At 42.2% G+C, this 13862-nt stretch overlaps 1 protein-coding gene across 2 annotated transcripts in view; it reads right to left on the bottom strand.

Annotated features, from left to right (window-relative positions):
• Positions 1 to 9916, bottom strand: part of ATP4B (ATPase H+/K+ transporting subunit beta) — a 39056-nt gene extending 29140 nt beyond the window's left edge. Inside the window, exons 1-3 of one of the 2 annotated variants that reach the window (XM_069760206.1) lie at positions 9756 to 9916; positions 4348 to 4476; positions 2416 to 2529 (exon numbers count right to left, since the gene is read on the bottom strand). In XM_069760206.1, the coding sequence (XP_069616307.1) occupies positions 2416 to 2529; positions 4348 to 4476; positions 9756 to 9867 (355 nt within the window). In that variant the 5' untranslated portion in view covers positions 9868 to 9916. Of the gene's footprint in view, positions 1 to 2415; positions 2530 to 4347; positions 4497 to 9755 lie in introns of both variants that reach the window. The other variant, XM_069760207.1, reaches the window with a different exon arrangement.
• Positions 9917 to 13862: the final 3946 nt, after the last annotated feature.

Raw genomic sequence — 13862 nt, 5'->3', positions numbered from 1 at the left:
TCTCCCAATGTGACTTTTCTACATGTGAGATCGACATGGGACACTTGGATTATCTTGACTACAGCAGACAGGGAGTATATGTTGGTTTATTATTTTACATTATTTCTAGGAGCCGAAGGCGTCGAAGATTTGGTGTCAGGTGAGTATAATGGATTTTTATTTTTATGTGAATATGTATGTAATTTTACTTTTTTTTTAACTTTGAGCACAGGCGCCAGCAGATGATATTACTCTCCCATCAGCGGCACCTGCTGTCACTGTTATCAGTGACAGCAGACATAGCTGGATGGGAGCAGTAGTCTCATCGGCCCACGCCTGCTTTTTTACCACAGGTCACCGCTGTGGTCACAGTCAGCTGCGAAATCATGCTGAATAATCCCGCAGCGCTGTGACTGACATTATCTGCGGTAGGGTTACCGCACACAGCCACACACACACACACAGACATCCACACATAAACACAGACATTTGCACACAGACACCGGCACACAGACACACGCACACACACAGAGACACACACAGACAGACACGCACATATTCTCCGCTCACACACTCTTCCTCCTTCTGACATCATTTCTTTTTCTTCAGCATTTTTGCCAGCACATCCGCAAACCTTTTTACACCTGCAGTTTTGCTGAGGATTTGACTGACTTAGTGGAAGTCAATGGATGCAGAAACACTGCAGATCTGCAAAAAGAATTGACATGCTGCGGAAAATAAAATGCTGAGAATAAGGACATCCGCAGCAAATCAACAAACCTTTCTACACCTGCAGTTTTGCTGAGGATTTGACTGACGTAGTGGAAGTCAATAGATGCAGAAACACTGCAGATCTGCAAAAAGAATTGACATGCTGCGGAAAATTAAATGCTGAGAATAAGGACGGAAATTTCCGCAGCATGTGCACAACAATTCAGGAATGCCCTTGATTAACATTGCTTTAATAATCCAGTGCAGATTTATAGAATTTCCGCGTGGAAAAAACGCTGCGGAAATGCAACTAATCCACAATGTGTGCACATAGCCTAAGGGTTCAGCTCATGAAAAATGGGAGCAAAAGCAAAAGTGTTTTGTTTGTAAAAAAAATTGATTTATATCATGAACTCACCACAATGCATATATAAGACTCCGCTTGTTATGTGGGACCTGCTTACTCTGCTGGCCAGCAGAAACATCTGAAGAGAAATGGTGTGGGGAAAAGGAAGTGCAACCACTTATAAAAAGTTATACATATTCCTTTATTTGGTATCCAAATAAAAGTTTCTGATAGTTAATCAACACATTTCTGATGCATTTCCGGTGCTGAACTGCGTTCTTAGTCATTGAGAATTTTTGTTCAGTATATTTACTTGTAGGGCATATGTTCATCTTGTTTTTTTCTTGGGGTTTGTCTGTGAAATGGCCACAGTGTGAATGTGCTCTTACACTTGCATGTGCACCAGCTTATAGTCAGGCTCAGGTTTTTGGTTTTGCTGTAATTTTTTGTACTTTGTGCAAACACCGGGGCGTTGCCCCATTTCTGAGATGAGTATTCCATCTGCATAGCTTCCCATGGATGGGTGTCTTAGGCTACTTTCACACATCAGGTTTTTTGTTTCAGGCTAAATCCGGCTCTCGGGAGAAAAACTGGAACCGGAAAAAATAAAAACCGGATCCGGTTTTTCCGCCAATGACTTGTATTAGCGCCGGATAGCCCAGTGTTCCTTCCGGTTTGATGCCGGATCCGGCGTACACTAGATTCCGGCGTCTAGAAAAAACGTCTACTGTAACGTTTTTGTCTCCGGCGAAAAAGCCTGAAGCGCCGGATCTGGCGCTTCCGGCTATTTGCTAGAATGGAAGCCTATGGGAGCCGGAAGGTGCCGGATGCAGAAAATGGCGGATCCAGCGGCCTGATCCGGTTTTTTAAACTGAGCATGCTCCAATTTTTTTATCCAATAATCTAGATAGGCTAGCCGGATCCGTCAAAAAACGGATCCGTTGCATCCGTTTTTCACAATCTGCGCCGCATCCAGTTTTTCCAACATTCGCCGGATTTAGCCTGAAACAAAAAACCTGATGTGTGAAAGTAGCCTTATTCAGGGATGCATCCTGCTCTGCACTTATTCACATTAACATTGTATGACACATGGTAAGGTTTCATTACTAGACAGGTTAGGACCGTCTCACTGGGTACACCATGACATGGTGGGATGAATTTATGCCTTTTGTGATCAAACTAGTGTTAACGAAGTACCCCATGTTATTTACATGTTACTATTTACTCATTGACTTGTTGTAGGGTCTATGCTCATCTTATTTTTTTTTTCTTGGGTTTTGTTATTAACATCAATCTAGGCACATTGATGCATAATTGTGTCAACCTTTTGTAAAAAAAAAAAGCCTCAATGTTGCAAAAAGATGATTGATAAGACATACCTGATAGAAATTTGCATAGACTTTTCACAATTCCTTCATAGGATTTTTCATTTGAGATGTTGTAGAAAACTTCAATTCCTTCTTCTCCATATACATTTGGCCGCATTGTCACCCCTGTCCAGCACAATTGTACATTTGAGTTTGTACTTGCAGTCAGTTTCATTTTAGTGCTTTTTATAGCAGTGCTTTATATCTTAATGTATGGTGCATAGAAAAAATCTACACACACCTGTTAAATTGCCTGGTTTTTGTCTTCAATATCATACGAAGAAAAACAATTGTAAAACTTTTTAATCTCTAAAGTCACCTTGTATAATCAGTACAATCCATTAAGAAACAAAATGGAGTCTTTTCAGGTGGAAAAAAACTAAAGAACTTAAATAATGCAGTTGCATAAGTATGTACACCCTTTAACTAATAGTTTCTTGATCTACCCTTTGAACTTGGGACAGCATTTAGTCTTTTTAGTAGGAGTTTATCAGCATGGCACATCTACTGTAGAACTGACCATCTTTGTTCACTCTTCCTAGCAGTAGCCCTCCAAATCTTTCAGATTGTGAGGGTATCTACTTTATACAACACTCTTCAGGTCACCCACAGATTTTAAATTGGATTCTGGTTTGGGCTCTGACTGGGCCATTCTAAAACATTAATCTTCTTATGATGAAGTCATTCTTTTGTTTATTTGAAGATATGCTTACGGTTGTTGATGCACTAAAAGGTGAAATTACTCTTCATCTTCAGCTTTTTTACCAGCGACCTAAAGGTTTTGGTACAATTTTGGCACTGCTCATAATTTCCTCCACAATGATAAAGCCTCAGCCCCAGCTGCTGAAAAACAGCCCCAAAGCATAATGCTGCCTTCACCATGTTTCACTGTGGGTATGATGCATACCTTTTTGATTATGACGAAAAAGTTGAACCTTGGGCAAATGAGCCTATAACACATTCTCCCAAATGGTTTTGCCAGACTTAATGTAGGTTTTAGCAAAACATAGCTGTGCTTGAATATTTTTCTTTGTAAGAAAAGGAAGAAAAGACTTCTGTCTTGCCACCCTACCCCAAAAACCAAACATAGCTTCTGTGAACCGACTACTATCTAACATGACCTTACATGTGATTGGCTAATTCTGAGCACAATCATATCTCCGATTATATGTGGTTGTTCACACTTATGCAAACACAATATTTTAGTTCTGTAATTGTTATGCCTCCCCTTACAATTATTTCAGTTTGTTTCTCAATTGACTTGTACAGATGATTGGTGACTTTAAAGGTGAGAGAGTTTCTTATACAATTTTTTTTACATGACAAAAATCTGGCATTTTAACAGGGGTGTGTAGGCTTTTGATATCCCTTTATCATCGATTGATTGCACTACTTTATACAGGTGCATGTAAAATTGACACATATAGCTCATAATATTCTTTTTTTTGTTGTTTACAAAGGCAATCTATTTGCTATGGAAGGACAGAGTTATATAATGGGAGATCATCATGACATATATATACTCAATGTATCAGGGTGCACAATAACTTATTTTTTATACAACTGTATGAATTTCCAAAATTCTATATTTATTACTGTTACTATAGAATTTGAAATCCATGTGATACGAATCTCATATACAATCATGTACAGGAGGGCTAATTTTGGAAGGCGATGGTGATAAGATAAAGAAGATTTTTAATATTTGTGTGAAAATCCCCAGTTTTTAATATGCAGAAGGCCTCTGAGCTCCAGATGAACAATATCATAAAGGATGTATACAGAAAAGTAGTCTTGTGGTCTACTATTAGGTTATGTTTGTCGCTCCTACATGTGGTATAGTCATATTCAGCTTTAACATTAATAAAACAACAGAATCTCCCTGGTGAACATCATATACTGGTGAAAATCATGTACTGGTTCTTAATACCTGATTAAAATTACCTGGTGACTGCAGTAGATCTTGATAATCTGGTTCATAAGGGCTGAGTGTTTTCATCAGAGAGTAGATGGAAAGCGCAAACAGTCCAATCATAGCAAAGTAAAAAGCCACATAGTAAAGACTAATATACACTGCAAAAAAAGAAGCATAACTGTACAATGTTTAAATGTTTCCTACACAAAAAATCTGCAAGGATAAGACAGTATTTTTTTGGGTTAACAGAACCTTATATCATCATAAAAACACATATTAAAAAGGGATGTTATGCTTATTTTTTCTTTAACAGAAATTGTCACTTTACTTATGCTCCAACTACAGGCAGAGTGAATCAGAGGCTGAATGCACGGTTGCAGCCAGGAATGTTTTTCTCTCAAATGCTCCGGTGTTTCACAAAAGATATAGTTTGAAGAGCTGGCCGGGTACTATTGGAATAGTCAAGAGTAGTCCAATGCTGCCTCTGGTAGGCTTCTTTTTGCACCTCTCTAGATGTTTGACGTGATCTCTCCCAATGTATACATGTCAGAGAGACCTGTTAAGCAACTAAAGCATTGGGGGAGAAGGCAGCCTTGGGTACTGTCGGACATGTCTTGTTTATTCCTTGGTCCCCAGCTGGTTCTTCAAACTGTAATTTCTATGAAACGCTTTGTGAAGCTGCATATTACCTTTAAGTGTTAAAAAGCAAAAAAGGGTTCACATCCCTTAACTATTAAATTAATATGCAGGTGCACTAATACGCTGTGGCAAATACAGTACAGACCAAAAGTTTGGACACACTATGAAAATTGTACATTCACACTGAAGGCATCAAAACTATGACTAACACATGTGGAATTATATACTTAACAAAAAAGTGTGAGACAACTGAAATTATGTCTTATATTCTAGGTTCTTCAAACTAGCCACCTTTTGCTTTGATGACTGCATTGCACACTCTTGGCATTCTCTTGATGAGCTTCAAGAGGTAGTCACCAGGAATGGTTTTCACTTCAAAGGTGTGCCCTGTCTGGTTTAATAAGAGGGATTTCTTGCCTTATAAATGGGGTTCGGACCATCAGTTGTGTTGTGCAGAAGTCTGGTGGATACACAGCTGATAGACCTACTGAATAGACTGTTAAAATTTGTAATATGGCAAGAAAAAAGCAGCTAAGTAAAGAAAAATGAGTGGCCAAGAAATGAAGGTCAGTCAGTCCGAAAAATTGGGAAAACTTTGAAAGTTTCCCCAAGTGCAGTTGCAAAAACCATCAAGCTCTACAAAGAAACTGGCTCACATGAGGACCGCCCCAGGAAAGGAAGACCAAGAGTCACCTCTGCTTCTGAGGATAAGTTTATCCATGTCACCAGCCTCAGAAATCGCAGGTTAACAGCAGCTCAGATTAGAGACCAGGTCAATGCCACACAGAGTTCTAGCAACAGACACATCTCTACAACAACTGTTAAGAGGAGACTTTGTGCTGCAGGCCTTCATGGTAAAATAGCTGCTAGGAAACAACTGCTAAGGACAGGCAACAAGCAGAAGAGATTTGTTTGGGCTAAAGAACACAAGGAATGGACATTAGACCAGTTGAAATCTGTGCTTTGGTCTGATGAGTCCAAATTTGAGATCTTTGGTTCCCAAACAGCTAACATAGAAAAACTAAAACAAAAACACAACATGAAGAGCAGACTCACCAAAACCTTGTCAAATGACAAATGCACTCGCAGGGTGCAGCAGGCCCCCGATAATAAATGCTAAAGCAGCAAAACACCTGTGCTGCTTTACCATTTATTATCGGGGGCCTGCTGCACCCTGCAAGTGCATTTGTCATTTGACAAGGTTTTGGTGAGTCTGCTCTTCATGTTGTGTTTTTTTTTTAGTTTTTCTATGCTAGCTGTTTTTGGTATTAGAGTAGGACTTGCAAGTTGATGAGGACCCTTGATGTTGGGTTGCAAGCTTATCCATTTTGGCCAAAATTTTAACTAATACCTCATCTAATTTTTTATATACATTTATTTAATTTTTCATCTTTTTTGCACTTTTTATCATCTTTTTGCAGGGTGTGGCAGGGCTCCTTTATGTTGTTCCTTGTGTGTTGCATGTATATATATAGTGCTGGACAGCCCGCCTGCTAATACTATGGGCGTGATCAATAGGTTGTCCAGACACTGTGCATCACATTTATCTGTGTGAATAGTGTCTTATGCAAGCCTTACCTGTGTGCATTTTTGCTACTAGGCAGCCAACCTCTCTAATGTTTGGGCGAGTGGGTGGTTGCTCTCATCAGTAGCTTGCACCTGTGCTGCTTTAGCATTTATTATCGGGGGCCTGCTGCACCCTGCGAGTGCATTTGTCATTTGACAATGTTTTGGTGAGTCTGCTCTTCATGTGAATCTTTGGTTCCAACCACCATGTTAAAGGTTAACGGATGGACTCTACATGCCTGGTTACTACCGTGAAGCATGGAAGAGGAGGTGTGATGGTGTGGGAGTGCTTTGCTGGTGACACTGTTGGCAATTTAATTCAAAATTGAAGGCATACTGAACCAGCATGGCTACCACAGCATCTTGCAGTGGCATGCTATTCCATCCAGTTTGCGTTTAGTCGGACCATCATTTATTTTTCAACAGGACAATGACCCCAAACACACCTCCAGGCTGTATAAGGGCTGTTTGACCAAGAAGGAAAGTGATGGGGTGCTACGCCAGATGACCTGGCCTCCACAGTCACCAGACCTGAACCCAATCGAGATGGTTTGGGGTGAGCTGGACCACAGAGTGAAGGCAAAAGGGCCAACAAGTGCTAAGCATCTCTGGGATCTCCTTCAACATTGTTGGAAGACCATTTCCGGTGACTACCTCTTGAAGCTCATCAAGAGAATGTCAAGAGTGTAGAACCTAGAATATAAGACATAATTTCAGTTGTTTCAAACTTTTTGTTAAGTATGTAATTCCACATGTGGTAATTCATAGTTTTCTTGCCTTCAGTGTGAATGTACAATTTTCATAGTCAAGAAAATACAGAAAAATCTTTAAATGAGAAGGTGTGTCCAAACTTTTGGTCTGTACTGTATAAAAACATGGTCGTGAGCAATTGCATCAAAAATTTATGGTCTGTGTGAGGCGTGCCTCTAAGCGTCCATCTGGTGCAAGAGACGGTGACCCCATAAATATATGCACACAATATTGTGCAGCAGTGTTAGAAAAATGCCAGTAATTAAAACAGTGTAAATTAACAACAATTAAAGTTAATAAAAGAGAAGTGGTGGCTGATGGAAGTATTTATCAGCTGGCACCTGTGCTATAAATAAATAAATAAGAAAAAATGGTGTGGGTTCCCTGTATTTTTGATAACCAGCAAGGCAAAACTGACAGCTGCAAGCTACAACACTCAGCTGTCAGCTTTAGCAAGATTGGTTATCAAAAAGAAAGTGGTCCCCACGTTGTTTTTTAAAATTATTTAAATAAATAATAAAATAAACAGCATGGGTTCCTCCCCATTTTTAACAACCAGCCAAGCTAAAGCAGACAGCTGGGGGCTGGTATTCTCAGGCTGGTAAGGGGCTATGGATATTGGCCCCCTAGACTAAAAATAGCACCCCTACTACCATCAGCCGCCTGCTCTCACTGTTATTAGAGGCAGCAGGTGTAGGCTGATGGGAGTAGTAGTCTTATCAGTCACCGCCTGTGACCATAGGTAAACTTCTTACCTTCAGTCACAGCTGCTGACAGCGTGGGATCTTACCACCGATCAGAGGCAGTGTTTGCTGCACTTTCATACACATGACTTTGTGGCAAACACTGGATGTTCAGGCCCATTATTCATTTGAATTGGGTCCAGGTTCAGGTTTGAGTCCTGCTTTGGTACCGAACCAAACGTTTTTTTTAAACTGTTCCTCCAAATCAGTTGGACCCGAACATCCAGGGGTTCATCCATCACTAACACTGTATTAGTAAGATCTCTCCCAGGCAAAGAGTTCAAAGTAGACTGGGGGTTTTAAGATGGGCTGTTCAAGCTCTTTTGAAGAAGCACCAATAGATGAGAATTGTTGAAGACTGTAGACGCAATGGTCCGTCAAGAAAACTTAGTGCAGCAGATGAAAGAAGCATCCTGTTTACTTCCCTTCAAAATCAGAACATGTCTATGAGTGGCATTAGCTCAGAATTGGCAGTAAACACTGGGACCCAGTTACACCCATTTACTATTCATAGCAGTTTTGACAGAAATGGTCTTCATCTCTGAATTGCTGTCAAAATGACAAACCTTTGGGATGGAAACAAGGCCAAATGACTAAACTCTGATAACTGGGCTGCAAAAAATAGCAGCAGATACTCTGGACAGATGAGTCAAAACCTGAAATATTTGGCTGTTACAGAATGCAATTTGTTTGCCGAAAGCTGGAGAGCGGTACAAGAATGAGTGTCAGCAGGCAACAGTAAAGCATGGTGAGATTCCATGCAAGTTTGGGGCTGCATATCACCAGAGTTTGGGATTTGGTCAGAATTAATGGTGTCCTGCTGAGAAATATAGTCAGATGCTTATCCATCATGCAATACCATAAAGATGGTGTCCTGCAACAAGGAGTCCTAGAAGTGATGATATAATCCCCCAAAATCCCTGATCTCAAGAATATTGAGTCTGACTGGAATGACATGAGATAACAGAAGGATTTGCACAAGCCAACATTCTCAGAATATCTGAGGTTTAATTTTTCAAGATGTTTGGAACAATTTCCTTGCCGAATTCCTCCAAAAACTACGTGCAAGTGTACTTTGAAGAATTGATGCAGTTTCGAAAGCAAAGCATGGTAACACCAAATATTGATTTGATTTAGATTTCTCATTTGTTCATTCACTTTGTATTTCGCTAATTGATAACACCATTCCTACCTAAAACATTTGCACAAGACTGCATATGTGTTCCTATTATTGATGTAGGACTATATTACATTCCTATATGATTATCATCTTCTCCATGTCTGAAATGTAAAATAGCTCTGTTAATAATCCAAACTGCAGCCATTTTTGATTAGGCATACTATGCTAGAACACACTATGTATGAATAATTTGTCAGAATTCTGGTTTTAGCCAGTTTTACATACAGTAGCTATGAATAAAAAGCATTTGGCTTGTCAATTGTAATTACAAAAATTGTACAAAAATACATATACATGCTGTGAAATCTTTCACAACCTTTTCTCTATGGGACAATGAAGCTTAACTTGTACTCCTTTGCAAAAAAAAAAAGTGAAAAGTATCTTTAACATTGCAAGAAATGGGTCTATCGCCACATCTTTTTAATACAGAAAGGTTTAGTGAAATATATTTTTTAAATGTCATTTATTTTTTGTAATGTGTTTTAATGGATTTGGTTATATGATCAATTAATTATATCATTTCAATTAGTCATTTTTTTGGCATGGCTGAAAAACATACCCCATTTGATTAATGTTCTTCCCATCAGCTCTCCAGTGTCAGAGTTCCATACAAAGCGACCAAAGTTTTCCATTCGCTGGCTGCATGTCTTTTTTTCGTTAAATGTCGCCATTTCGGGTGACCAAGATTAAACCCCTTCTGCAGCACAGGGAATCCAACCCAAAAGCGGCCTCTGGTCATTCTCTTTATAGAAACTTCTGAAGGTTGCTTAGATGTCACCAAGTACTTCCATCAAATCAGATCTTCCTGCATTAGCATTGTTATCTCCTTGCTGCTGATATCACACACTAAAGAATTTGTGGATATCACATGCCCTTCCATTTTCTCCTACATGATCCATTATCCAGCATAACTCATTTTCAGCACTTGTGTAAGTTCACCTTGATTAGTTTATGTACCTTGATAAGAAAACTAGAATCCATGCAAGATTTGTGTTATTTAATGAAATGTTGTTTGGCAAAGGCAAGCTGAATGTCTGTGTTTCGAGTGTGTGTGCTCTAAAAAAAAAAAAAAAAAAGAGTAATGCATTAACTTAATATCCAAAAATCTGTGGACTACTGAATAATCTTTACTTATGTACAGGGCGGACCTTCATAGTGGCAGACCACATGGCTGCTATCAGGCACCGGCCCCCCACTCCCCCCGCTCACCGTCACAATTTCAATGGTATCTGCATAACAAGCTGTAGTCTTTATTGGAACTATTTTGGGATGCATAAGGGTAAGTTCACACTAGGCGTTTTGTTCAGCTTTTTGTCCTGCTGCAAAACTTGATCTCTTGGCAGGAAAGAAGCTGCAGAAAAAAAGCATGTTTTCCTTGGTTTTTCTTGCGTGTTTTCTGTGTTTTTGGTGTGATTTTTGTGATGGTTTTGGCATGTTAGATTGGTCTTTTGTGCATGCTGATAATGTTTAGTGTTGAAAAAAAAATACTATTCCAGACACCAGGTTTTGGCACAAAAAATGCAGCAAAACCTGATACCTGAGTTTTTGGTGCGTTTTTTCAGTATTAATTCACCACTCAAGTCAATGGGTGAAAAAAGCTGAAAAAATGCTGAAAGAAGTGACATGCTCTATGTTAGGAGTCGAGTTTCCTCTGCTGCACAGGGGGAATCTCGATCCGTCTCCGCTGCGGTCTCCCATTCTTCTCCAGCCACAGTGGAGTCTGCTCAGCAGGGACGTCGATCCCAGCGTCTCGCTCAGTCTGACTGTGCTGCAGCTATATAAACTGCGCATGACCGCACGGCCATGCGCTAGTATTGTCTTGTAAATATGTGTGTGTGTTGTGAGTGAAAGTCGCTCTTTAAATAACCCTCCCTATTGAATGTCTGTTCGCAGAAGGTGTATGTTTGCTATCTAGCGCCCGACTTATCCAACAGCACGAAACACACATTACAGCTACCAGTTGCTGTGTCCGCCAGTACGGCGCTGTGCGCTTGCTCTGCGCTTTCCTGACCCAAGCCTGGGTGGTTAGTGGCGTCCGTCAGTGCGGCACCGCACGCACTCTTGTGCCTTAATATTATTATTTATGTTCCTCTGACACACCCAGTTGCGGTGTTGTGCCAGCAAGTGTCTAATCGGACTTCAATCCTGTGTAGGGGTTGAGTCCGCTGACTTCTTGCTCGCGCTTTATGTGCGGTACTGCGGTCCTGTGACGCAACAGGATCGCTTCCTTCACGCAGGGTGAAGTTAACCCATGTGTGTATACTTAGTACCGCCATATAGTCCGTCTTACTAGCAGCAGGGTCTTTTACCTGCACGGTGGACCTCGGACTGCGAACGCACCTAATACCATAACATCTGATTCTTGGTGCGTTCCGCCAGTCCCTAACAGAATACTAGCGCCAAGGTCTGGCTAGTAATGACGGACGATCAGCGTTCACAGCGGTACATCCAACAGCTGGAGGGTAGGTTGGCGGCTCTAGAGCGTGCAACCTCAGCTGTGGACGTTACTGCTGTCGCTGTTCAGGCTGCAAGTGCAGTTGCAGCCAGTTTGTCCGCTGCCACCCCTGCTCCGACCTTATCCCATCTCCCGCTTCCAGACAAGTTTGCTGGTGACAGTAAGCTATGTCGGGGATTCGTGAGCCAGTGCTCCATACATCTCGAGCTGCTGGCTGTACGTTTTCCTACGGAACGGGCGAGGGTGGGATTCATCTTGTCTCTTTTGTCGGGCAGGGCGTTGGAGTGGGCAACGCCGCTTTGGGAACGTGGTGATCGTGTGGTACAGAGTGCTCCTATCTTCCTGGACGCTCTGAGGCAGGTCTTTTTGGGACCCCGTGTCACCCACGATACCGCACTCCAATTGTTGGCAATTACTCAGGCTTCGTCCATGGTCAGCCAGTTCGCCATCCTATTTCGGACTCTAGCTTCTGAGCTGGAATGGCCGGATAAAGTCCTTATTCCGGTGTTCTGGAAAGGACTGGCAGATCATGTAAAGGACGCCTTGGCCACCAGGGAGATTCCCGCCACACTGGAGGAGCTTATTACTATAGCTACCCGCATCGATCTCCGTTTTAACGAGCGTAGGTTGGAGCGGACCCAGTGTAGGCAGAGGTTTCGGCTGGCTCCCACCTTTGCCAAACCTCTAGAATCTCCTGTTATGGCGTCTGACTCCCATGAGGCCATGGAGGTTTCTCGAGCGGGACCTAGGTCTCAGACCGCTCGAGTACCTGTGGTGTGTAAAAATTGACAGCAACTGGGACATTACGCTAATAAATGTCCACGGCGGTCGGGAAAATGATCGCGTCTAGTGACCATTGGAGGAGGTTCACTGGACACAGCGGCATTTTCCTCCAAATTGTCCTTTAAAGGGACAATCCTGTTAGGCACATCCACTCTTACAGTAGAGCTTTGTGTGGATTCAGGAGCAGAAGGAAATTTTATGTCTTCTGCTTTTGCTCTGCGCCACGCAGTACCTCTGGTTATGCTTGCCAAACCAGTAACCGTTAGAGTGGTGAATGGGTCGACACTTCCGCTACAGATCACACATCAGACTGTCCCTTTCACGTTAGCCATGTCCCCATCCCACCAGGAGATTATTTCCCTTCTTATCCTTCCCGAGGGAATGGATGAGATTCTGCTGGGAATACCCTGGCTCCGTTTCCACTCCCCACATATTGAGTGGACCTCTGGGAGGATATTGGGTTGGAGTGAATCCTGTAAGGGCAGATGTGTGAAAGAGTGCGTTCAGGTTTCCACCACTGAGATGCCCGCAGATCTCTCTACTCTCCCCAAATACTATTGGTCTTATGCAGACGTCTTCTCCAAAAAGGCCGCGGAGACCCTTCCGCCTCACCGTCCCTATGACTGTCCTATAGATCTCTTGCCTGAAGCAGAACCTCCTCGGGGACGTGTCTATCCCCTCTCTCTCCCGGAAATGGAGGCTATGTCCCAGTACATCCAGGAGAATTTGGCAAGAGGGTTTATTAGGAAGTCAGTGTCACCAGCAGGGGCAGGGTTCTTCTTCGTACAGAAGAAGAATGGAGAGTTGCGTCCTTGCATAGACTACAGGGGTCTTAACGCCATCACCGTTAAGAATAAGTACCCGCTGCCCCTGATTTCTGAGCTTTTTGATAGGCTACGGGGAGCTAAGGTATTTACCAAATTAGACCTGCGGGGAGCTTATAACCTGATTCGCATCCGTGAGGGGGACGAATGGAAGACGGCGTTTAACACCAGAGATGGGCACTATGAGTATCTGGTGATGCCCTTCGGGCTCTGTAATGCCCCAGCCGTTTTCCAAGACTTTGTCAACGACATCTTCCGGGATATGCTTTCCACCTCGGTCATAGTCTATCTGGATGATATTCTCATCTTCTCTCCAGATATTGACTCCCTCCGGAGAGATGTTGGCAGAGTCTTCGACCTCTTACGGGCAAACTCTCTTTACGCAAAGTTGGAGAAGTGTGTGTTTGAGCAGGAGTCTTTACCTTTCCTGGGCTATATCATCTCTGCCCAGGGATTGGCTATGGATCCTGCCAAACTACAGGCTGTGATGGACTGGCAAGAACCCCATTCACTTAAAGCGGTGCAGCGCTTAATGGGGTTCATTAATTATTACCGCCAGTTCATTCCCCATTTCTCAACTTTGGTAGCTCCCTTGGTAGCCCTC

The sequence above is a fragment of the Ranitomeya imitator genome, chromosome 3 (genome assembly GCF_032444005.1).
Source record: "Ranitomeya imitator isolate aRanImi1 chromosome 3, aRanImi1.pri, whole genome shotgun sequence".
Lineage (NCBI taxonomy): Eukaryota > Metazoa > Chordata > Amphibia > Anura > Dendrobatidae > Ranitomeya > Ranitomeya imitator.
The sequence above is the reverse complement of the archived record's forward strand: the minus strand, read 5'-3'. Positions and strand labels throughout refer to the sequence as shown.